Source organism: Hippoglossus hippoglossus, chromosome 22, assembly GCF_009819705.1.
Source record: "Hippoglossus hippoglossus isolate fHipHip1 chromosome 22, fHipHip1.pri, whole genome shotgun sequence".
In the NCBI taxonomy this organism is placed as follows: Eukaryota; Metazoa; Chordata; class Actinopteri; order Pleuronectiformes; family Pleuronectidae; genus Hippoglossus; species Hippoglossus hippoglossus.
Genome location: NC_047172.1, coordinates 14,144,100 through 14,170,161, shown reverse-complemented (window position 1 = coordinate 14,170,161; position 26,062 = coordinate 14,144,100). Strand labels below are relative to the sequence as shown.

Below are 26,062 nucleotides of genomic sequence, written 5' to 3'. Positions count from 1 at the left end.
TCATGATCACCAAAATTCATTTATTGCATCCACATTCAGTATAGAACAGGTATTGCAGTTTTTCTTTACATAGTCAGAGGAATGCTTAACATCACCTACTGTATGACATCAAGTCAAGGCATTATCTAATCCCCCAAAGTCACGACACATCTTATCATTTTAAAATACACAAACGACTTAAGTGCAATGTCTTAAAACAGCTTCTTATCCACAATAGTCCATAATCATACAGAGTTTATATAAGAGCAGAGGATCCACCTCGTACTGACAAATATTTTTGACATAACACTGAGAGACGGTCACATGAAAACAGAGCTACACTGCACGTTTGTCTGAATTTTACCATTGTAATGTCTCACCTAGTGACACCGTGCGTTCTACAGGAGGAGTAATCCTCTTTAGATCATTTGCAAAGCAATTAGGCATGCCTCCAATGCTATTAAATATAAAGATAACAGCCTATGAGATAAGATGCTATTTGTACCACGTATCAAATGTGGATAGCTGCCTAAGAGCCCTGATATCAGGGAGATATATTTAAATCCTTGTAAATGAAATTAAAAATAAGATAGTAAAAAAATTTAGATATATCTACTGTACTATCTATCATGAAACTGAATTTATGAATTTAATGACTTCAGACCTAAATCCTCAATTAATGGACCTATAATTACGCACCACATCATAAATACTACACATTATACACAGTGCAATCACTTTAAATGCATGGCTTCACGGATAATATAAACTCTAACATTCCATTGAACGAGGCAAATATATAAATACTTTTAGCTGCCATGAAAACATGAGATAATGTCAAGATATATTGATCACTGCCGCATTGACAGTCGCGGGAAAAACCCAGAGACCGCACAAGGTTGGATTTCATAGTGAGGGAGCGCCCAGATCAAAGCGAGTCGCGTTTTGAAACCCAGAGTGAGTTGAACTCCGGTGACTCGCAACATGCGTTTGTCAGCAGGAACCAGAGAGCCTCTTTTGCATGTGTTTGTGTCATCACTGCACACGACATAGCAAGAACAAACGCCTCTGACAAGAAAGGAGCCCAAAAAAAAAAGGAAAAGAAGCAAACTCCCCGGTGACCTATGACCCGGGGCTCGGAGGGGCCGCCCTGCATGCATACAGAGGAGGTTCAAACAGAGTTTATGACTGCATTATCTCTCCTCCTCCTCATCACCTCTCCACCCATCAGTGGACACTGGGAGCCACCGCGCTGGAGCAGACAGACCAGGCATCACTCATTCACTCGCCTCCTAGGTGCCTTTGTCAGGTGATTGCTTGGCGGAAAAAGGAAAACAGATCAATACATCTCCCATGGGCCTGACAGGTAATCTTTACCTGGGATGAAATATGAGTTGTACCAGCCTGCTGGATTCCTTAACTGTAACAGGGCAATTGACTGGCGGCACGGAAGCCATTTCCCCCACTTCCTGGCCACTGGAAATTCATTTTGGGGCACGCGGCCGGGCTGAGATGTCATCATGGTGACTGCTAATTACAAGAGACGCGAGTGAGGTGTTTCCCCTTTTCCCACTAATGGAAATGTATCTGAAGTGATGCGCCTTCCTCCCCTGTCAATGCCCTGGCACCAAAACACCGACTGACGGATAAGGGGACTGCGAGGAGCTCCCCTTAAAACACCACGCAGTCAATACCTGTCAACGTGTTCAGGGACATACGTCTTAAAAAAGGCATCAAAGTATTCATCAAAATCTCCTTCCTTTCTAATTGGGGAGCTTAACCCGTGGTTTTCCTATTAATCAGGTGTTTATTCCTGGCGCTGGAGGGGCCCGGGCTGCTGCTGCTGCTGCTGGACTCTGGGGGGGTGCAGGGGGTGAGCGCTCGCTGCTTCAACACTTTGACTGATTCCCGTGGCAGGATGTCTTCTCGTGTGAGGCATCCATTTAGACGAGTGTGCACACACAGCATTTATAAATGTCATCCCTGGCCAACATGATCACATAAAGCCTTCTCAGACGGATTATTGCAGACATATAACTCACGTTAATTGGCAAATCTCATTCGACGAAACGCGATTCTTCACTTAAATACGGCTTTGAAACGTCGGAAAAGACATCTGATAATTATGCAGCTCATTTCACTAAGAAAGATATCTTGTAATCATTATAGAAAGTGCATGTACCTATTCCTCCTGGCATGAAGAAGATGTTAAATAGGCTTCATTATTTTTTAAACAACCAAGTTCACTCTGCTGTCGCTCGTCAGGTTGACATTTTACTGTAATGTACCTTCTCAGGACACAACAGCAGAGATGACTTGGTAGTTTTTATTATTTTATTATTTATGTTTTAGAATTGTTTACCACCCATACTCGCGTCACTTGACTCCTGCATAAAAATGCATTTTTCTGAAAATGCCGCTTGTTTACCAGCTTAGCGAGAACTGCTGTGTTTAATCGCACTGTTTGCTGCCATTGATCTTTTAATGCATCTAATGCCAAGGGAGCCAGGGAAATGTATACCCCAAGGGGAGGTGAAAATAGTGTGTACAACTCTCCTCTCCTGTCTGCAAGGGCCCCTCCAACCCCTCTCTGCTGGCTCTCATCCACTCGGCACACAGCTCCGAAAAAGCAGCGATTCCACCGCCGCTGAAAAACAGCCTGTTCAAACAGACTTTGCAACTGGCCTTGAACTTAAATACGTTTAGGGGGGAGGGTTTGAATATGGAAGGTGAGCTGGAGAGAACAGAGGCGGCCCTCCAAGGACCGCGACTACACTCCCTCTGTGTTGTGCTAATGAGCACCTTTGTACAAACTGTAGCTTTTCAAATCCATGCTAATAGGAGGCCTGTACTTTGTGTGGCTCTCTACCGGCGGTCGCCTCTCTGAACCCGGTAGCAGCGTGTGGTAGCTAAACATTCTGATGCTCTCCTGTCTCAGAGCTCGCTACGTGCTGCTGCACAGCCATTGTTGGATTCCAAAAAGTACAGAAGACCCCCGCCTCCATCCCCCCCCAGCCTCACCTGACAATGCTCCCTGAGTTCCTGCTGAGAAACGCTGCACTACTAGAGTGGACAAAAATCGGTTGGATTGTGTGGTGGCACATGTTCGGGAGGCTGCGTTTGGAAACAGGAGCGGCTGGCGGGTCTCGAGTCGAGCGAGGAGCCCCTTGAAGCTGCCGTCTTTCTTGAGGAGATGACTTAACGAGGCTTGATTGCGTTAACATTTGCCACGTGGGAAAGACTGAATCTCGCAGTAACGTGCTGATTTGAAGACTAATGATGTGCTTTGTATTTTTTTTTTTTTTTTTTTTGTCATTAAGTTTGTGTAGTGAGAGGAGCTGAAGCCGTTTCATTCTCAGGCACAACAGATTTCCTTTTGTCAAGTTCTTCCACGCTCGTGTCCAGTGTTCAGGCGTCTCCACGGTCCCCCTAGAGGAAAGTCTGTGAACCGGCTGCACTCGTCTCTGGGGTTGAGGTGTTACTGGCTCCCTGCGCCTCTTCTCTCTGGTGATCCTTATGAAATGAGTTGCTAGCTGCAGAGAGAAAGACAACACATATCACATTCTGGACATGTAGCCCAACAGAAAGAAAAAAAGCAAAAGATACATAAATCATATTTTCCTGTCAATGCAATGCCCCTCAAATAAAAATTAGATTTGGTCCATGAGTCATGGATCTCTCTGTGTTTTAGGTGTATTGGAATAAAACCTTAAGCAATCCTCTTCTAATGGGTTAAATATTAATGAGGTTTTGGTCAAGTGAGCCAAATCCAATTTGGCCCCATATAACTTGTGGACATGGTTATTAAAAGGCCAATCTGTGCTGCTCCTATGGCTTAACTCCCCCACTCTCTTCTCTCTGGTTATGCTGTAAGAAGCTGTATGTTTTTAACTCCATTCATCACACGTTCACATCTCACTGACTTCCTTCCTTCCTTAAAGATCCTCTTTTCTCTTCTCACTCACCTTTAAAGCTTTTCCTCAACACAAGTGAAGATATCTGAGGGAGAAACGGGGCCAATTTCCGCAGGAGAAAGAGAAACTCTAAAACAATTGCGCTCCCTAACATGCTTTCCTGCTTTTCCTACTTCGGGTTGATAAAAAATCTTTTCGGATCCCCCCTGCTGCCACCCCCCCCCCCCACAAAAAAAAAAGAAAAGTTAGTGGCGGTCACACAAGACATTTTCGAGGCAGTCCCAGAGCAGAGGACAAGGGAACTAGAAGTGACATTGTGGCTCTGGGCTGTCTCAAAGGATTAGGCATTACAGCATTCACTGGCATGTGCTTTTGCTCGTTCCCATTATATCTGCTTGTGCCTCTTTCCAGATGACTTCTTCCCCAAACTGATCCGGCGGGCAAGATAATTGATTAATATTTCTTGAGGGAACGATGACTAACCGTTGCTGAGGTTCAACCCAAACACTCAGGTTAAACACAGTCAAAGGGCTCGATCAAAACTCGGAGGGTTTTCATATTCGACAGAAACAAAGAAATGGCTGGAAACATTGAGTCTGGGAGTGTGTCAACATACACAGGGCAGAGCCTCTGTCACGGGCTAAGGTCAGAGGCAGGAGAAGCTCTGTACGCAGGTTTTTATAATGTGACTGAGAATGACAGAGAATAAAGAAGATTCATATTTTTAAATGCTTAAACATAAGTGAAGGCTCTACACATTTTGGGAAATAAAAAATGAAGAAAGTCACATTATTATTGCTCATGGCTATATATTTGTACATAAAAATACCAATAAAACTATGTGAAAATACTACATTACAAGTTAAAATCCTGCATTCAAAATCTTCCTTTGGTAAAATACAGAAGTATCAACAAAATGCTCTTCATATTTGCCTCATACTGCCTGAAATTGTAAATACTTTTTCTGCTGTAACGTGGCCCCAATGACTGATATAGTATTATATATGAAATTGTTAGATTATTAGGACTGCAGCTATTACTAGAACCTGTATAAAGTTAGGCAGCTTTGCCCAGTGGTTGTGAGATGATTAATATATGACATAAAAGAAAAAAATGGGTCATATGCCAAAAAGGGTGGGAACCACTGGTTTTATCATTAACAATATATTGCATTTTACTGGATTAACATTTGACAAGTTGCTGGTAACTGTATTACACTAGAACATATAGAAAGAGTACAGGAGTAAATGCACTAGTGTCCTCTACTGACTCTGTGTAGGTAAATAATAGCATTCATATACAGCTCATTCAATTGTTATTATCCTTGTATATTAATGTGTATGAGAAAAATAAAAATGATGAATGTAAATAATAAACTGTTGATGAAATAACATCTATTAAAATACAGATACATTAAAAGGGAGGACTGTGGCAGAATTACAGTACACGCATTTGTTGTGGGTAATAATGGGAGGTTGAATGGAACCATCTTACCATCTTAATAAGCTCTCATGTGATGCTCTCTAAAAACAATCATTACAGGCCTTCCTGGAGCAGCCCCCTTCCCCCTGTTTATTAATCAGCTAATTACACATTGACAGTAATGGGCCTGCTGATTCCCACACTTAAATGAACAGGGCTGAATAGCTCTTTAATGATTAGCCTTTGTGTTTCTCACTACTGCTCTCTTTCCTTTCACTTGCTCGCACACACACACACACACACACACACTCACAACACACACACACACACACACACACACACACACACACACACACACACACACACTCTCACACACACACACACACACACACACACACACACACACACACACACACACACACACACACACACACACACACACACACACACATACACGCACAAACACACTCACACAAACAGGACATTCAAAATCAGACCTCCTGGTGAGAAGGTTTGCACACAAGTCAGTTAAGCAGCACCTGACAGACTAGGCTGCTCAAAACAAATCTGTCCCCACACAGAAGAGACCAAACAGAAAACAATTAGAGTGAGTTAGAAAAGCAGCAGCTTTGTGGTTACACCACATCGACTTCCGAGAAGCCTCCAGCAACAGCGGAAAAAACCCATGAAAGTTTGGTGGACCAGTGCAGGCAGGTGCAGGTGGAGACGGAGGAGATGTGGGGGGGTTTTTGAAGGACGCGGGCAGGGTGTGGAGTGGAGCCGGAGAGGGCGAAATAGTGCGGTGGGCTGCATTTCTGTCAGCAGAAGTGATGGCTGAGTGGTAGCGTTATTTGTCTTGTGCTGCCACACGGCCCTCGCACCAACCTGGGCATTAATGAGAGGGGGGCCGGACCGCCGGGCAGGAACACGGCAGGCCTCCGACGCAGGTGATCTGTCACGCAGCCATCTTGCTCGGGCAAGGAGACACATGAAGACAAAGGGGAGAGGAGAGGCGGCGGGGCTGAGTGAGGGGCGGGCCGGCCTCCACATGGGCACCCTCGTGTGGCACTTAACCAGCACACAGAGATAACGCACGTCTGGCAAGATTAATCAAACCACATTTAACCCGACTTATTTACTTTAAACTCTTTTTGAAATGTAGAACACTGAAGAAGTTCAAGTTTGGGTTTATTACCTTCATCCTTTTGTAGAGATAAAGATGAAGGGCATCAGCGGAGACAGTGAGGGAGGGGTAAAATCGCAATATTTAATTAGTCTGTGTGTGAGACCAGCCAAGGCTATTAAAATCCATCAGGATCTTCACACGTACTGATTCATCTCTGCCTTAGAAATAATTCTCCCAAAATTGTAGAGCGCTTAGAATATATTCAATTTCATGTGTGACAAAATCGAAAACTAGTGCAGTGCCAGTTCTAAACATTTCTATTTGGAACGAGCTCTTTAAATGCAGCTTCAATGTTTTTCATAAAATGAAACAAAATTCGCTTCATTACTGAATGATTTACTTAACTGGTGTTATTTTTTAATAAACTGCATGTCAACTATTTCAGAGGTGTGTTAAGAAATCAGAATAATCTCCAGACCCGATTTCACAATTTTTCAAAATAAAAACTGATTAATTCAGCTCAGTAAAAAGCATTGCAACAACAGAACAAACATGTGCTTATTTGGCAGACAAATTGCTAAAGAGGAAGTGATTCTATGCGGGTAGTTGTCATGATGAAGAACAGCACCTGGGAATGTCTGTCAGTCTGACATGGTGAAATAGAAATATCCAAATGATCAAAATGATGTAACGGGACAGATATTAGTGCTGACAGGGCACTTTTAACCTGCGGGCTGTCAGTTGTCGGCCACTACTGTAATTTATCCGATGGCGTAGAAGAAGACATGTTCACCTCAGACTGCCTATTACTGATTTGCCTGTTTAATATTGAGGGTATCGCACCAAATTCAACACTGCACTTCCTCGAAGCCGATATGATGAACAGTTCACAAGTGATATGTTCCACATACGTTTGATTAGTGTGTAGATTCAATTATCGACCAAAATACAAACCTTTTTTATTAAGAAAATGTGCAAACTATTGTAAAAGCCAAGCCAAATAATACATAAATAATATTAATATGTATTATTTATAACATAAAAAAGAGAGTTGGGTGATTTGTTCTATATCAAGTGAAGATGTGTTGGATTGAGTTGGATTTCTGGATTGATGGTGCTGAGAAAACTAGAAGATGGCCAATTTAAGGCTGAGAAATGGAGTGGTCATCTAATCCAAACAGAAACCTGACTTGATAAGTTGGGGTGTGTGCTTTTTTTCACAGCCAGCTCCAGCACCGCTGTGGAAGTGCTAAAAGGGTAAAGAAGGAAGACAAAGCAACAGCTGGGTACCGGAGGAGTAATTCCCCCGGGAGCCCTGGAGGACACCTCGATACGCAGACCATTTTCACTCCTGATTACAGAGTTTCAAATCAACCACTAACACATACAACAATCCACTTCCTGTGGCCAACTCAAACAAAGACTCGGCTGTCGTGTTCGCTAAGAGCAACACCAGGCGACATCTCCCAATGCAAACAAGATGTTTACCGAGGAACAACTCCGCTCGACAAAGTGTTGAATCAGATTTTGTCTCATTTATGTCACACGTGGCAACATTTATGTCAGGATGGCGACGAACCAAAATTTGTACACAGAGAGTGTGAAAGCTTGTCAGGGTGAATGTGCATCTCCTGGCGGCGGCGAGATTACTGAGGAGAGACACGGTGCAGCAGGCTGCCAAGGTAAAGATTTATATAGAGCAGTTGCAGCTGCAGAAACTGACATTGGGCGACATGGAATGCATGATAAATCACGGTGGACAGGGGGAACTAGACTCAAGAAGCAGGAAAACACTCTGTTGTGTTGCTGGGGGGAGGATGTGCCCATCAGGGTCTAGTTTTTTTAACTGTATCCAGTTAAAAAACATTAAATTACACATTACTTATGATTTTTTTTATTTGTAGTTTGCAAATAAATAAAAAAAAACACGAATAATTGATTTCATTTTTGGAAAACAATAATTTTTGGGATTCAAAAACATGCATTCCCCTCATGCTTCCTTTACAACAGACTGGATCTGTTAACTGTCGACAAGCTGAGGGATGCCCCTCGTTCCGCATGTTGAATATGAAGGGTCCTTAAGGGTCAGGGGTGAATCCTTTTTTACTTTTATGGGAAGTGGTTCAGCGCTGGGGAGGTGAAGGACAGAACTGCGGGCTGTTCCATCACTCAGTGCAATAAATGGATGCAATCTGTATCCAAGTAAAGCATTGGCTGTTTTTAAATTCCACCTCTTTTATCCAAATGAATGATGGACCCCGGTACGGCACACTGTGTGGCAATATTAATATACATCAGAGGCCTGCACCCCTCACTAAATCAAGGAACCACCAGCATTTGTTATTTAAATGACAAACAGCAGCGGCAGGAGTGAAAGCACGGAGAAAGGGGACGCAGAAGAAGAGGTGGACAAACCAATTCAGATTTCAATCCAGCAAAGACACGAGGCCCCGAGCCATCAGTCTAATGAAATAAGGCAGCTCCACTGGTCCAAACAAAACACGTCGGCTGCTGCTGGATGCCACCTCCGACAGGGTGAGCTCCACAACACACTTCTCCTTCTCACTGCACACTTCCTCTAAAGCACCACATATTTTACATATATGTTATTGCTAAATTTGGTGGAATAAGGCAAAATGTATTGACAAGTCTAAGAGCCTAAAGCTGTGCTCAATAACAATCATAACATGCTGATGTTAAGCAGGTGTAATGTTTACATGTCCTTAGTTTAGTGTGGTGGCATGCTAACATTTTCTAAAGCACTAAACACCCGGGAACAGCTGAGGATGAAAGGAAGTAACATTTTGGAAAAGTTGTTGTTTGACCTCATGGTCAGAAAGTCAGTGGATCACCAAAGTCATAAGGATCCATCGTCTGGACTAGAGTGTAGATACCCGAACTGAGCCCTTCGGGATCTGGGTTTGGGAATATTACTTCAACAAAATGTTGAAGTAATATTCACGTTTGAGTCAGTTTTGGTCACATTTGGGGAAAACATGGGGCTCGGGTTGGGTTTGGATACAAAAAACTGAATGCCTGTCTGGTTCGGGTCAGGCTACGTTCTTTTTTTTCTCGTGTTCAGACAGAATATTGCAGCCACACTCTAATCTGGACGCCACAAGTGAATGCACACAAATTCATGATTATCTATGTAAACATTGTGGAGATATTTCAGCTGGAACCAAAGTTGTGTACCAACATCCTCAGAGCCTTAGCACCTGCAGTGACTAAAAATGCAAAGCTTTAGAAGCGTTTCCCCTTCAGGAATGAAACCATGCGGCTCTTTCTTTAGAAATGCGTCAAATTTCAAATCTGCAGGTTTCATCAGTATGTGCGGAGGGTGTCACCTGATGTTGCGATGGGTGAAGCTCCTGTTTCCCTCCTCCTCCTCATGAAGTCTCCTGAGCGTGACAATCCTGAGGTGAGGTTAGTCTGCCTGCAGAGGGGGAGGAGGGGACACACACACACACACACAGAGCAAATGTTACACACAGATATGATGAAGTAGCTCCCTCCCACCAAACATACATGTAAAAATGTGTAATTTCACAGGAGGTCAATAAATGCAAGCACAGCACATTTGTAAACGCTGTTAGCCTCAGTACTGTGGCCTCTTTTTGGCCACATCTTAATTTTTCTTCATTAATCCCTGTTGAAAACAGGGAGCAGAGGTGCCGGGGGTGCATGTGGCTGAGTCACTGCAGAGTTCACGTAAACAAATTACACCTGCTCTGTGCCTCCTGTGTCATATTTCAAGAGCCTTGAGATAGGAACCCCCCCAACCAGCTTACTGCAAGATGTAAAGATGTAAAGTTAAGGTCAAGGTCCGATACATCGGTGGGGGGGTGGGGTGTACGTTTGTGCATGGGAGGAGTGATTTGTGTGTGTGTGTGTGTGAGGGAGCTAAACAGACCCAAAAATTGAAGACAAAATCCGGCATATTCTGCTTGTTATAATCAACTACACGGCATCTCAGAGAGGATTTAAGGACAATGTCAAACTGTTTGAAAATGCAACTAAACAAAACCTGTAAAAGTTAAAATCATCATCGCAGATCGCAGAACAACAGAGAAGCCCACAGGAGACAGCTCCTTGTTAACCAGCACGGCTCATCTCAGGCTGCGGGCTACATAAAGCTCACCAACCCTAACCGGCACATGCTACAATAAGACCCTGTCAGGGCAGCCTTTTAACAGGCAGCATGTTCCATGACCTCAACACCCATAAATCACACGACGGGTGTGCAGGCGCGGGGTGTCGAGAGCTGTCGAGTGCAGGCCACGCTTTGAGCGAAGTCTCTATGTTGTATAATCAATAGATATAAAAATAAATGGCCTGACCGTTATTCTCTCGCTGCTACCCCTCTCTAATAAAATCCCAGTAATGCATATTTCATTTACTTTTATACTTATTGATTAGCTGTACTCCAGTTAGTAAATCACGTGCCTATCGATCCCTCAATCGTACCTCTGTCGGATAGCACATAACCAGCCATTTGCGCCCCTGATAAAAAGCTCAGGCATTGAACTCCCCACAGTAAATCTTTGCAAACTAACTTTTTAATTCCAAAATCGATCCGCGTTTAAACGTCGCATTATTTCACAAGGCACGCCCGCGGTATTAAAAGTAATACACTGATGCATTTGGTCTTAATGTGTGGAGGTCCATCCCTCCGTCTCTCCCCTCATTACACGGCGGCCGAGGCACTCCCGGGGCCCCCTGGCCGCCTGGAGGGAGGCGAGGGCCCTCCCCGTGCCGCCGAAAGCTCATGGGGGGCCACCAGGAGCCCACCGAGACGCTCAGCACAATGTTAATCAAACATGAGAATACCATCAGCTGCATCATTAACCAAGACAAAACAGCACCATTCATCTCAGAGCAGAACCTAAAGGATTTTAATAAGCATGTTACATGGCTCGGTGTAAAACTGAAAGAAGCGGTAAAAAAAATGCACAACACCGTTTTTATTATTTAACATCTGTTACTTCATCAGCTTTCACAGCGTGACAGATGTCGGCCTGTTGTTTTCTCCCTAAATTTACAGAAAGTGTGATGAGAAAACAAAGATTGACTTCGAGGCAATGAGCAATGAAAAAACAAGTTTATGTGTAATGAAGACGGTGCGAAACAACAACTCAATTCGAACAAAGACACAAGGACACAAGGAAAAAAAAGTCCCCCAGATAGATTTTTTTCAGGTCATATGAGACACTTAAATGCAGCGCTGTCCCTATAGGGTACAAACTAAAACGGCACTGACACAGGGTCAATTGTAATTTTGGCGCCCACATCCAAAAGCAAATATATCAATTAAATATAATAAATCAAAAGAGGAGTGAGGAGCTGCGGTTACAAAATGGCCATCTATTTTCATTAGGGTACATGGTGCTTCAGGTGTGAGGAGGATCTCAAGATTAATAGAGGTATTCAAATGAATCAGAAAGGATTAGGGTCCCAAGGGAACATAATCGATAGCTCCAAATCAATAATCAATAGGCCACTCACACCAATATACTAACTGCTGACACCGAGATCTCACAATTAAAATGAAAACTGGGAAGGGAGTGGCGTAAGACTATGATTTATCTCCCAGCACAAGTGTCATTTAGAAATAAATAAGTCAATAGATAAAAGCTGCTGCCGCCTGGTTCAGGTGGGAGGCAGTTATGCATTTTAACGTGGCCGCCGTACCCGGAGCATTACGGCCAAATCCCACAAAGCATTGCTCCCCCCGCACGCGCCAATACCAGGATAAACAGCATGCAACCTCATACAGCCTTTATCACTTAACATCAAATCTCTGATTGTCGCCGTCAAGCTGCGCCAAACGGGAGATGACAGCTTTTATTAATACAGTATCATTTCAACCTGGCCGCGGTGCAAGATTAATGTTTACACTCGGCCCCACCAGAGAAAACACTTTGCTCTCAAGGGTGTTTGGAAACAAAGAAAAGTCAGATGTATGGGGAGCTCAGCGCGAGAAATCGATCACACGGGCGAGATGTTGAAAAGAAATGAAAATGTAGTGAAGTGAAATCAAGAGTGGACATTAAAAAGTTTGTTCGGAGCAGGCGTGAGCAGCTGCAGCGTTTCTCATTGTCATGCAAAGTGAAATTGTCTAATTGTCTGGTGTTGTGTTTGTGTACGGGCGCAATTTGGAGGAAGTTAAAAGGACGTAAATGTGTGTGGAGCCGGGTCGTAAGGACGGAGCAGCCGTCTCACTGGAGAGTGGATTTGAGCAGCTTTGGGAGATAGATTCAGCTCGTGCCTTCCAACGGGACACATCAGAAGCCCCTCTCGTCAATCCCCCCTCTCTCCCTCATTCATTTGGGAGTATGATTTATACTTTTTGAAGTGAAGGGTCTTGAATCCCACTATAAAGGAATTAAGAGGTCTCCCCTGAGTCCGCCATTCAAATGAGAGCATGGCAGGGATATGAGGGCTTTTTAATAGAGAGAAATTAGTATTCACAATGCCTCAAACTGGAATCTGAAGGAACCTTTCAGGTGGAGAAGAAAGGGCCAGTTTAGAAAAAGAAAGCCCTAAGAAGTCGGGGGCTTTTCATAGCAGTCGTGTTTTTGCCCCTCATCAAGGAGTGCTGGAGCGCTCTGTGAAATAACCCCAGAGAGCGCGAGCGGAAAGAGTGTGTGTGTGTGTGAAACAAAATTAAGAATGCACCATAAATAGGCAGAGTGGAAACAATACAATGAGGAGACCCACAGACTCGAGGCCAAGGGGGCCGCTCGGCTCCTCTAAAGTCCCCCCAAAGTCCCCCATCCAGATCCAACGGTTGCAGGGATGACTGGGAGCGATGTGATGCTTTGACAAACATCTTTTGGATAAATCCCCCTTTTTTTTAAATGTTTTTTTGTGCAGTCCCAGAAATGCAGGGATTTGAATCTGCATTACAGCTACGACTTCAACACACAGTATTTCTCTATTTGGGAACAGTGACCTTGAAAACTATTGACTTGAAATCCTACTGCATCCAACTGTAGCCGTCTGCTGTCACTTCAGCTCAGACTTAGGGCCAGGATTCACAACAACACTAACAATAGGCTCCTATACCGACCAATGGGCTTCTGTACTGATGACATGGGTGAAAAATGACACATTATTTCTGTTTGCTCACAACATGGTAAAATACAATGGATTTTTATATATGTTCAATCGCTTCCAAATAAATGTATTAGTTTATTTAATTTCTCTTATTGTGGTTTTATAACAGTTTGTTATAATAAGGTCTAACAGAGATTTAGACCTATTTTGGGTCTGTGACATCAGTACATTGAATAACACACTCTAAATGTATGTGATTGTGGATGGCTTTTTGGCAGGTAAAGCAAAAAATATATAATGCACATTGCATAAAATATATTGCATATTTTTTTCATTTGGTGTAATAACAAGGCTTTATGGTCTCTTCTGTGTTTTGTAACTTTTAACTCCCAAGAGTTACCACTTCACATAAGGGTTTAATGTGGTCCCCAAAAGGTTTGCTTGTGTTTACATGCATGTGTGTGTATATATGTATATAAATAAATATATATGTGGGGAAAAAGGTTTATTCAGCAGTTATCATATTTATTTACATAGAACAATTGGAGGAAGGGGGAAGTAAATCCAATGTCAACACATACGGTTAGGATGAATGTGGACATTTATAATTTGTGTGCCTCTGTGTGTATAATACACCACAGCAAAGAACCTGCATCAAGTATGCATGTATTAAATATTAAATAGTTCTCTAGTGTATTTGCAACAGAAATATTTTAGCTGTAAAACATGCACTGAATTCACAAATTTACACAAACACAACTTACAATAAACGTGTGTGTGTGTGTGTGTGTGTGTGTGTGTGTGTGTGTGTGTGTGTGTGTGTGTGTGTGTGTGTGTGTGTGTGTGTGTGTGTGTGTGTGTGTGTGTGTGTGTGTGTGTGTGTGTGTGTGTGTTCCCCTCTGATACACCTTTAATAGAGGAGCAGATTTTGGAGCCCTTCTGTCTCTGAGGCCTAATTTTAACATAGATTATTTTCCTAAACAGTGACCTAAGCTGTGTTTGTTTGATCTAAGTGACTGAGCCACAGACCTTATCAATATATTGAGCTTTGATTGTACGACCGGTGTGTCCAATAGGCCCTTGAGAGGCGGCTTTATTTAGCGTGGCATCAACTACCTGTTTGTGCAGATTGAGGAGGAACATCTGAGGTGGGAGCTCTCTGACATCATGTCAATAGGACACACGGGTAATGGGCACAAAGGATTCAACTGGAAATTGAAAGTATCAATAGCATTTAGATTTTGAAATCAGAGTAAATCGGTCAGAAAGAAAATAAGGCTTGGAAAAAGATATTGTAACATACCTGGCTTCGATCTCGTTTCCCAACAGGTGGAAGCCAAAAGCTGAAAGGAAATATTATAATAAGTTTAATGATTGGACACAAAACAATAATGGAAATAAATGTTATCTTAGAGTCAATCTTACTCTCTCTGGTAGGGACTTGGGGAGAAATGTCTCAGCCGCTCTACAAACACTGGCATCCTGTTGCCCTGTTCAACACATAGGAAACAGACACAGTAAGAGACAAACATTAAACGTGGTTTTATTAAATCTACTTGAGTGAAAAGATGCAAGTTTGCTTTAACCTTGCTGGGAATCCTCCGCCTGTCCTTCCTGATGCAGCAGGCAGCAGAGCCAGGCAGCTGTTTAAGACGTGAACGATACCCTGCAAAAATACATTTATATTCCTGTTAAGCAAAATGATCAGAAAATAACAGTCATAAAATCTTTTTAAAAGAATCAGAAAAATAGAGAAAGCAAGGCACACGTAATTTATTTAATAATAATAATTAAAAGAAATTAAGGTCTATTTGACCCTGGGGACAGTGGAAAGACCAGTGCTAGTTAGCCCAACCAGGTCAGAGAGGTTCACAGCATTAAAGCAATATCTAATGTACAGTAAACTTTGGAGTAGAGTACATGTAAACATTAAACAGTTCTAGAAAACTGGAAGCCAATGCAGTGAACTAATACAATTTATTTATACTATTTTAAAGGATTTAAAAAACTGTCTTTCCAGGACTGATGTCTTGTGTCTAAAAGACTAAAGGATCCAGCGTTACCTCTCCGAGAAGGCCGTGCAGGTTGCAGGAAGGTCGCTGGTGGGAGGTTATCCTCGAGGGAAAGCTGGTTATCTGAGTCCCAGCTGGGCAACAAGCTGGAAACGCCCGTCCCAGCTCCGCACTCCCCCTCGAAGATCCAGTCACTCTGCTCGTCATCGCCTACACACAAGGAGAGAGAAGAAGATGCGGCATGAGCGAAGCTGTCACCGCGGCAACCATCATATTTTTACCAAACGTACACCAGAATTTCCAAATTGAAAAATGGTGCTGTAGTGCCACTCCTAACCCACTCGAAGCTCCACTTAAGTCTGCAGTGCCACCAAACACACACCCATTCACCTCAGTAGTGCCACTGCAGCCTTCGTTAAAATGCTGGAGTCCAAATCCCCACCGCAGTAAAACGGCGGAGGCAAAAATGATGAAGTGGGAGCTCTTTTAACCACAGCCAGCTCTTCTCAGACCTGTCAGTCAGCGAAGCGCACACAGGAACCATGCCTCTCACAGTCAAGGTGTAGTGACAACTGTTAAATCAGAGGCCGCCTGGCCCCGCCACGGCTAATGAGATTAGCAAAGGCTTCAGCGCTCATTAACACGACATGACAACGTCTTATTAGAGTCGCCTGGGTGCCCAGTACCCAGCCCATTGTATCGAAAACCTCCCTCTCTAGCCCCAGCATTCCCTCAGAGTCGAGGAGGGTATTGTCCATATCTGAGAACGTCTCGTCTTTCTTTAGTCGATAAAGAAAAGAAAGAAAGTCTGTGCGATCCCAGTACTCAAGATGCAATTAGCTGTTTGACTTACTGGTTTTAATTACAGTGATGAAGTAGCTTCACTGTGCGTTAAAAGTGATTTTTTTTAATACCTTGTCTTCCTTCATCATTGGTGAAGAGGCCGGGGTCACTGCTGCATGTACTGCTGGTTTCCCTGCAAAGAAGAAAAACAGACAAACATCACATGTGAACGAGCGCAGTCGACCTCTTCCTTTAGTATCGATGACATTTGACGACGGAGGACTCTGTTTAGATTTGTCCCCTCAAACCTGATGGGTTCTTTAGGTCGGACAATGTTACAGCATCTGAAAAGGGAACAATGTAAATCAGAAATTTACATGCCCCTCTGATGTCAATATTTAACGTGTAGCATTCAATAATGGAAATAATGAAGAAGTCCGGAGCTAGAGGTCGACATAAATGGAAATGACACAAAAAGACAGAGCGTGCTGTGTTCTCCCTCGTTGCGATAGCAAACACAAAGGCATGAGGAGAGACTCTGATCGAAGCCACTGAGTGACATGCACAATCTAATTGAATATCCTCCGCTGTCAGCTCCAATCTAATCTGGCCTGCGTTGTGGAGGATGACAGGAGAGCGAAACACATTCCCCTGCCCGCCCCTCCCTCTGGGTGTGCCCCACACGCAGAGCGACCCACAGACGTGCTGCTTCCGCACAACAACTGGCCAACATCTGCTGTGTGGGCTGCCACCTCTTATTGCCTAGCCTGCTCCATCGCCGCTCCTCTCAACGCCCCCAGGCAACCCCACAGTTACACTCCCCTCCACACCCTCTGTGCCCCCTCCGCTCACCCAGACCACCCTGGGTTTCTCTGCCTTCCTCACACCTCAGCCACCTTGGACTGGATCCTCCAGACACTCCAAGGTCACGGAGGGGGGGTCAGGGAGGGATGGTAGGGATGAGGGTGGAGGGACGAGAGCTCGAAAAAGGATTTCTGCTGAACATGTAGCAAGTTATCCCTCTGCCGTCACTGCTTACTTTAAAGCAACATAACAAATGTATTTAAGTGCTAATAAATATTTTTCTATTTCCTAAGGGCCTTTTTCTAAATGCCACTTAGCTCAAAGAACAAGTCATATCCATACAATGTGGTTCTTCATTAGTTAATTGAGTCATACAGCACCCATAAAAACTCATGAATGTGTCTTAATCCACACGTGAAAATAGTACCCAAATAAAGCTCTATTTATTAAGAGTATAAGGGACATTTTTACAGGTGGGACATCAGAAGATCTGCCTGTCGCCTGCTTTAAAATGAGGAATGTGGAGCATATTGTTAAATTATTCTTCAGTATGAGTTTCATAAATAACACAAATACTTAACTCATCTTTCTCTTTGAAAGGATTTTGCTAGAGTTTTTTTTACTTTTTTCTCAATGTGGCTCTACTCGTAATTTATTCCTGTTGGGTTAACATTCGATTAAAACTACAATACCTGGCTGTTTTGGGAGATTACTGAGCCTTTTTATTTTACCAACGTTTCTGTAAATGTGGCAGTGTTAAGATAACAGATAGCAGATCACGGTTAAATTATAAATTTGCGAACCGATCTGTCCTGTGCAGAAACAGCTGGGTTTGCAGCTGAGAGTGGCTGTGGTCATAAAGTCACCAAGTATTGACAGATGTACAACACATTGATGATTTTGGTTGATGGTTTGATTTGTAGACAATCACACAACTATACAATTAGACCACTGCTGCATAAAGCTAAGTGCCATTCAACTTTTTCATGCAAGAGATGGAGCAATTAGCCTCCTGTTAATTATCGCTGACCTTGCTTAAAGGAGAAAGCTGCAGGGTCAGATATGCGCTGATACGGTGCTTTGCCATATTGCAGCGGCCTGTCAGTTATGGCGGGATCAGAAAAAATGTCCATCCAGCCTGTGCGTCTTCCCGGGCCAGATGGCCCTGCATCATCTCCCCTCACAACCACGAGAAGCAGATGTGAGAGGGAGCGGGCCTCTCCGGGGAATCTGGAAGATGTCTGGCCTCGCCGAGAGACCCTGGACTGTCCCTCCACCCCCTCCACCCCCGTCGAACCCCCTCAGCCCTCTCCCCAGACTGACTCCCCAAGGCCTCTCCTCTGCCGTACCCAACCTCTGGACACGTTGGCTGGCATCTGGAGCACGCAGCAGCGCTCCAGCGTCAGCAGAGGACCCAGCCACGAGATCGACAATAAGCAGCAAACTTCCCTCTGATGATTAACTACCCAGCAGCATGGCGTCTTCCACCATTTTCCAAGTATAAAAAATGGGTCGTCCTCTTATTGGAGGGACTCTGTGCAAAGTTTGAAAAAGAATCACAGGTATAAACAATTAATTAGAGACACCCATTAAGTATTTATCTGTATTAAAGGCGTAATGTGATGTCGCTTGGAGCAGCACAGGGCCGATGCGAAACCGTTTCCATTAAGTACTGCCTAATTAATGCTATGAATAATTGAGACCCCCATTTTTCATGGGGACCAAAAGAAACACGTCTTCTTTCTTCAGCATTGACCTTTGACAAGAAAAGTTGACAAACATTTGGGGCGAACTTTGTCTACGTCTCACACGGAGAAAAGAACCAACACATATCACTGCAGTGTGTGACGAGAGCTCAATTACAGGAAGGCGTCTGCACAAAATAGCAGTTCCCCGAGTGAAAAGTCACATTCTATTTTGGATTAGGCGCCATAAAACAAATAAGTCTTAACTAGTCATTATAGTGTGTGTCTATGGTGAAACAAAAGCAAGGGCAAAGACAAAAACTGCATTCCAGTGTTTTAGAGCTGAACTTAACTCTGCACATGACCCGATTGTCTCCACACAAGCCAAGGAGGTGAAGCAAAACACAGTATCCAGATGAGCACTAATCATTAGGATATAATCCTCAGCTCCTGAGAGAGGCAGACCAGTTTGCACAGAGATTACAGGCTAGCTGCCATTTATTGAGCCTGGGCTCATTCTGCAGAGGAATAAAGAAGAGGCAGAGACGAAGGGGGGCAAAGCTCCGATAACAATGGATCTGTGGGCTCTTCAAACAAGCTGCCCCAACCCAAATCCATGCTCTCTTCCATGGGTGTCTGATTATAAGGTTATCCCACTCTCCCTGAGCTGCAGTAATTGGATTAGTCGCAGAGATTTATGAAAATTAACTTCAGCAAATGCCGCACTGCTTTCCTAAAAAGAAAAAAAAAAAAACTACTTGTACAGTTTTCAAAATATAAATGACGGCGTGATGAAAGCAGAGGGTAAGAGAAGCGAACGGAGCAGCTTTGTTTTTCCTGGTGGAAGCACTGGAGTCAACATCGGCGAGATAGACGTCGCACACAGCTGGAGACGCGAGGCTGAGCCGGGACAGCGTCTATCCACAGGTGAGGCCTGCTTGCCGGGCCAGCCTGGGCGTCAGGTGGCCTCACTGCCAGCAGGCTGGGCCAAGTCTAATCAAGGATGTGGAGCCCAACTGGAGCTGCCAACATCTGCTCCGATTGCACTTGGGTGGCTGAAGGCGAAGCGCCGCTCAGTATGCACATAGGGGGAGTGACCTTGAGGAGAGGCATGTTTTCAGGGACCAGACACTCCATATGAAAAAGGTTAATGGAATGAACGGAGACCAGAGAAATCTGAGTGCTTCAAAGGACATTTCAACAATGGCATGTGTGTCTGACATGAAATGTGCCGTATACGCTCTGTGTATAAATACTGCTGTTGTACGACTGTCAGCCCCTCATCACTGCTGCCATTTGTTCATTTCCTTTGCCTCCGCCAGGGCTTAACCATTAGATTGTCGAGGCCTCAGTGCGGTGTGGCAGTCTACTGAGCAGCAATCAAGAGCGCCGGCGTTGTGTAAGTGAGAAATGATTGACAGCGTGCCACGGTGTTCCCATTTATTTCTTCTCCGGAGCTGTTTTCTGTCAGAACGGCTATTGATTTTTCCATAAAGTAAGAAAACAAGTACCGTTTAGGGGCTAGGGAGGTCAGCACAAATGAAACCAGAAGATGTAAAGCCTTCTGTCTGTCCCATTACTGGTTACCTCAAATGTCTTCTTCTCACATTTTTTATACGATCAACAGATAATCAGATCAGCGAGGAGATTTACTGTGCAGGAGCAGGACAGGGCTTCAGGAGTGGGAACTCCAATGCTTCAAAAAACGATAGTATGAGCAACTCTATAACATATATGATTATTTATCTACTCATATTCACTAATGTGATTCATTTAATGGCAACGACACTATTTTTACATTGTGAAATATAAATACTGCTTAATATTATCGTCATTAAAATGGGAAAAACTGAACAATAAAAAAAGAAATCCTGGTTCTCTCCTTTTTTAGGTGCATTTTACCTTGAAGAACTCAATGATCTAAGTCCCAATTTACTGTATATTGCACTTTTTTCCTATAACCATTATGTCCAAATTCTGACTGTAAAATTATTGCACTAAATAATGCCCTCAAATATTTCGCACAATGGAAGAAAGAAAGTTACAAAAGGTACAAATTCTGCATGAGTCCTGCATTCAGATCTACACCTTAGTAACTTCAGGTATTTGCATTAAAATTTACTTAAAGTGTTAAAAGTAAAAGCACCTATTAGGCAACATAGCACATTCCACAGTGTTGTTATAGTATTATATCACTGGATGATCATTACTGAGGCATTAAGCTGCATTGTATATATTCTAAAGTTGTATCTGTTTGACGTGGAGAAATGTTATATACTTATATACTTTATATAATGATGGGTAGTTTATAACATTGAGATCTTTTCTGATTGGTTGACTACACGTGCTGTATGAAAACTAACTAATTGACTACAACTGTTTTTTAATCTAGTGGAGTGGATTTTATGTAGTCTACTTTAAGTATTATGTAGACTTAATTATAAAATGCTAAAAGACAAGTGACTCAAATGAAAAGCGGTATAGATAATGGACAAGTACCTCGAATTTGAAATGACAGTATCAGTGTTTAGGATTTAGGAGGATCCATCTGCAGAAATTGAATATAATGTGTTTTTCCATTACAGACACTAAGAATTGTTGTGTTTTCATTATCTTCAAAAGAATCCGTCATATATTAGGGGCGGCTTCTCTTCCAGTGTCCACCATGTTGCACCTGCATATACCTACATAGTAGTGAACGCACAAACCAAATGTTGTAATGTTATAAAGCTGCTATATTCTGCCAACAGTCCCACAATGCAATGTGTTATATAGATTCAAACAAAATTGCAATTTGACAGTGATGGTGCATAATGAGGAGTTTTCTCATGTATCTAAAATATCTGTGCTCACTGAGTCTCTCTTATAAAGAAAGTATAGCGAGGATTCTAAAGTGACAGTAGTTCATTGTCAGAATTATTATTCCGTCGTAATTTGGTCCTGTGTTTCCACACCACACTGTAATAACCACTGCACTGTGATAATATAATGTGCTCTCTGCTGCCAGTTACAGCCACATTTAGTTTGGCTAAATAAAATGGACACAGGAGGTTGCACTCTGGGACACTGGGACAGGCTCAGCTTTAATTACCCAGCCCAGGACAGGAATTCATTTCAAAGCAAATCAATACCACACCAAGTCACTTATTTATTTGTGACAATATTTCTCGAAAGGAAATAATGAGCTGGCAGATGCCCGGAGGCATAACTATCAAAGATCCCTCCCTGGTGATCATTCCAGCTATAGGAGATGAGGATGAAGAGACTCTATCATTCATTTTTAATGTCAACTCAATACTTTAAAGTGGAGTGGCATGATTGTGATACATTTTTTTGGTTAAGTTGAGGACACGCTGAATATTGACAACTGGCTCGATGAAGGGAGGCAGCATAGATCATCTTAAATGTCGCCGTGTTTAATTGCTTCTGTCTGATAGTAGTTATGCCCATGACTTTTATGTTATGGGTTTAACTGCCTTGGTAACTTTCCATTCAAAGGGTAAAAAAGGGCTTTCAGGGGTTTGAGCTCCTTTTTTCACTATGGTTTTAATCTTGACTCGTTAAACACTGACAGGGTTAACATTTGGCTTGTTGCAGAATTGTAAGTTAAATGAAAGGTACTGAAAACTGGAAATGCTGAATTTTCCTAAAGAGCGGATCTCACTATTTTCGAAATGGAAGCCAGATGGGGACCTGCCTCTACGTCATTGTAATGAATGAAAGGGTTAGGTTCAACTCTAAAGGAAAATCTAAAACAAGAACAATCTATTACCCCTCAGACATGTGTTCATCTGCACCATCTCCGTGTTCCTTGACCATCTTCCTCTTCCAGCATTCTTTCCCCATCAGCCTGGCTCCCTCAGCATGTCTGTCCGCTCCCATCCAACCACCAGACCTCTTCTTCGATCCTGACAGCTGCTGCATCCTGGACGACCTGTACCTCCGTTTCCCGTCCACACCAGAAATGTTCAACTTCTGCTGCAGCCTGACCGTGACGCCCGGGGTCATACGCTTGACCTTCCTGCGCCTCCTGAGCGGCCGTCCCGTATTGTTCTCAGTGAAGGAGTCGGACTCGGGCCAGGAGGGCTGCCTCGTCCTGGCCGGGCCTCTCATGATGGAGTGCCACTGGTTGGTTGAAGCCAGGTCGTCAGAGTCGCTGCAGTTGGCCACAGAGGCAGCGATGGCTGAGGAAGGGTTCTGCCTGTACTGTTTCGCCTCATCCAAGCTGGACTCCGAGGCCTCAATCCAGCATCGTCTGTGCTGCGTCGGATAGAGCGCGGACTCGCGGCAGCGCTTGCGGACTCTGCGGCGGCGGATCTGACGGCGCTGCTGCAGCGGACTGAGGACCATTTCCTCCCACAGCTCCCCGAGTTTACTCTGCTCCGAGGACTGCTCCAGTGCAGACACCAGGTCCTGCACGAGCTCATCCATCATAGTGCTGAAGAGGAGACACAACAGAGGAAAGTTTAGTGGTGACAAAGAGTTCCAACGGTGGATGATGGTACATTAAAATAAACTACAATAGCTATAAGAAGGGAAGATAGGTCTTCTGGTCCGCTTGATATAAAACAGTTTCACTGATAATTTATAGATTTGCAGGAATTCCATCACTGCATTGATGAATCACCTTGATCATTCAGGCTGTTAATTACCTGGATTTGCCAAAAGGTGATATTTCCATGAAGTTATTTTATCTATATAGTTTCTCATTTGAGATTCCACCAAAAATATAGTATACATTGACATCATAATATAAAATTACATTGCATTGATATTCCTATTGTCCCTCCATGAACCATTTTGGTTTTATTGTTCTGAAGTTGCTGAGCAAAAAATATAAAACACAGAAAGACATAACATCCCTTTAAATATCTTTTGCCTCTGCTACGGAGGTGTTGATGTTTTCGCCTGCTTTTGGTTGTTTGTTGGTTTGTATGTTTGTGAGCAAATTACGTAAAAACTACAGGACAGATTACCATGAAATTTGGTGGAAGGACGTGGTATTGGTCAGTGAGGAACCCATTAAAATTTGGTGCTTTCTTTAAATTTGTGATAGGGCACTTTTCAACATTTCCCTTTATTTCTCAGAGTCATGATATTTGTGATGTCATATGTGATATTTATGAGTTTGTGCAATTTGGTGCAGATCCAAATAAAAACCAGTAATAATAATCTAGTGAATTTAAATGAGGTTTCAAAAGGGGACTGTTGGGCCTGTATGTGCTCTACTGAGTTCCCTTCCAGTTTAGTTAGTTTTTTTATTTAAAAGGGACAGTGTGCAGCTCAGATATAAATGTCAACATGTCTCACACTGTATCAGTTAAAAGCCACAACCCCATGTGCATCTGTTTTCCCTTGTTAGAACAAAGAAACAGCACAATAACAAGCAGTGCAGAGTAGAAACAACATATCAAATTACGCAAGAAGAAACACACGAGCTATGCAACGCAACACTACACACAATAGCACATGTGCTTGTCAAATACAAGCAAGTAATCCATTCCATTTGATGGAACAATAAACTCTGTGAGTGCAGAGCTGAGCAGCTTCTAACAGACTTTCTGAGATGGTTTTGAAAGTGCTGATGGAGCTGCAGCCCCTCACATCGTCCGACAGGCTGTTCCATTGATTTGTGACTGTTACAGAAAAAGCTGATTGTCCCAAATGCAGCGCTGTGAAATGGTTTGGTATCTCGTACAGAGGATGCAGGATCTAAGAGAATTTCCTGAAAACTGTTAGGTGGGGTTATAACAGAAGAGGCAGGATTGTAAAACTGACAATACGATGTCAAGTCAAGTCAGATTTATTCATATAGCCTGTAAAAACTACAGGAGTTTAGTCAAAGCGCTTTACAAACACGGGGGAAAGACAAAAACAGTTCAAGTATTGATAAAAAGAAGGAAACACAAATGTATCTGTCATCGCTTAAAACGTCCTTTTACCAAATGGCTTTTCCTTAATTGATTGTGTGTAGGTTTTTTTCCAATTACTTATGTTTCTTTGAACATTATTTTTAAAATATGTTGCATTACTATATGTGGTGTCTTTGATTTTAAATGACATTGTATTATCTGGCTTGTTGTCTTCAATATTTTGCATTCTTGTTTTTATTTGTCCTCTTTGTGAAGCACTCTGTAACGGCTGGTTTGAAATGTGCTATATACATAAAGTTATTATTATTAGTGTAAAAACAGTGCGTGGGAAAGATGCAATAAAAGACACACAATATACAAGTAAATGAGATTTAAAAAAACAGGGACATTGAATGAACCATGAAACAGAATCAGGCAGAATTAAAAAGCAAGATTAAAAGATTTGATTATAAATTAGATTTTTTTATTTTTTTTATTTTAATTGATGGCAGGAAAAGACCTGATGTGGTCTTGACATTACTGAAAACATCCCCTGTCTGAGAATATCTCTGCCTCTTGTCTTTGAACAGGTGAATTGTAGTCACATGTAAACCCAATGGAAATACGTGCAGCATCAGTTACATTTGGCCATGACATAGGAAACACCACAGCTACATTAGCTCTGTGCTCTTCTGAGTATTAGGATATGACCAAGCTGGTTTCCCTTTAGGCGGCATCATAAAACACTGGGCTGTGTGTTGTCACTGTGGAAAATGGATTCACAACAGCGCTCATAGCATCTTTATTAGCGGCTAAGCTAACAGCAGGGAGGCTACAGAGCCTCAGATGCTAAACAATAGCAGAGGCTGGTGTGTGTCCATGCTCAGTGCAGACTGTTACATAACAACTCACACGTGAGCTCGGCACAAGGACACACACCCACACACACACACATCTCTGCTGTGTACAGCCAGCGACACGCTGTGTTATATACGTGTAGATGTTGCGCAGCAGCGATCATAACGTTGAACAGTGACAGTAAGAAACCACAGAGTCCGTGAACTCACCAGTCGAAGCTTGTCTTGTTTTGTTTTCAGCTGCACAGCTGTGACACCGCACTTCCGCCCTGTGGCTCAGCCAATCAGGAGCATCTGTCTCGCTGTGACGCGTCTACAAAAACATCCTAAGCCTAAGCAGCAGCAGCGGTGTCAGAGCTACAGACACAGACTGTCAGTGTCAGGCGACAGACTGTCAGTGCTACAGACTGTCAGTGTTACAGACTGTCAGTAATACAGACTGTCAGTGTCAGAGCTACAGACACAGACTGTCAGTGTTACAGACTGTCAGTGTTACAGACTGTCAGTGTCAGTGCTACATACTGTCAGTAATCCAGACTGTAGGTGTAACAGACTGTCAGTGTCAGTGT

At 43.1% G+C, this 26,062-nt stretch overlaps 1 protein-coding gene across 2 annotated transcripts; it reads right to left on the bottom strand.

The window, feature by feature from the left end:
* LOC117755923 (G patch domain-containing protein 2-like) lies at positions 1-25,827 on the bottom strand. 2 transcript variants are annotated; one of them, XM_034576101.1, is made up of 10 exons: positions 25,704-25,827; positions 22,557-23,222; positions 16,427-16,488; positions 15,564-15,722; positions 15,087-15,166; positions 14,926-14,993; positions 14,804-14,843; positions 14,617-14,708; positions 9,789-9,877; positions 1-3,512 (listed from the first exon to the last, which is right to left on the bottom strand). In XM_034576101.1, exons 2-10 carry the CDS (start codon positions 23,216-23,218, stop codon positions 3,409-3,411), a joined length of 1,356 nt encoding a protein of 451 aa, XP_034431992.1. In that variant the 5' UTR covers positions 23,219-23,222; positions 25,704-25,827; the 3' UTR covers positions 1-3,408. The 2 variants fall into 2 exon arrangements, with proteins under 2 accessions (XP_034431992.1, XP_034431993.1); XM_034576102.1 differs by having other exon boundaries at positions 14,926-14,990.
* Positions 25,828-26,062: the final 235 nt, after the last annotated feature.

Bases quoted from the DNA above. Each gene is read 5' to 3' on its own strand.
- LOC117755923 (XM_034576101.1), bottom strand. From the start codon at position 23,218: ATGATGGATGAGCTCGTGCAGGACCTGGTGTCTGCACTGGAGCAGTCC. The intron at 15,167-15,563 runs GTAACGCTGGAT...GTATTTTTGCAG, and splicing joins TGCACGGCCTTCTCGGAGAG to GGTATCGTTCACGTCTTAAA. The intron at 3,513-9,788 runs GTGACACCCTCC...TTCTCTCTGCAG, and splicing joins TTCACCCATCGCAACATCAG to CTAGCAACTCATTTCATAAG.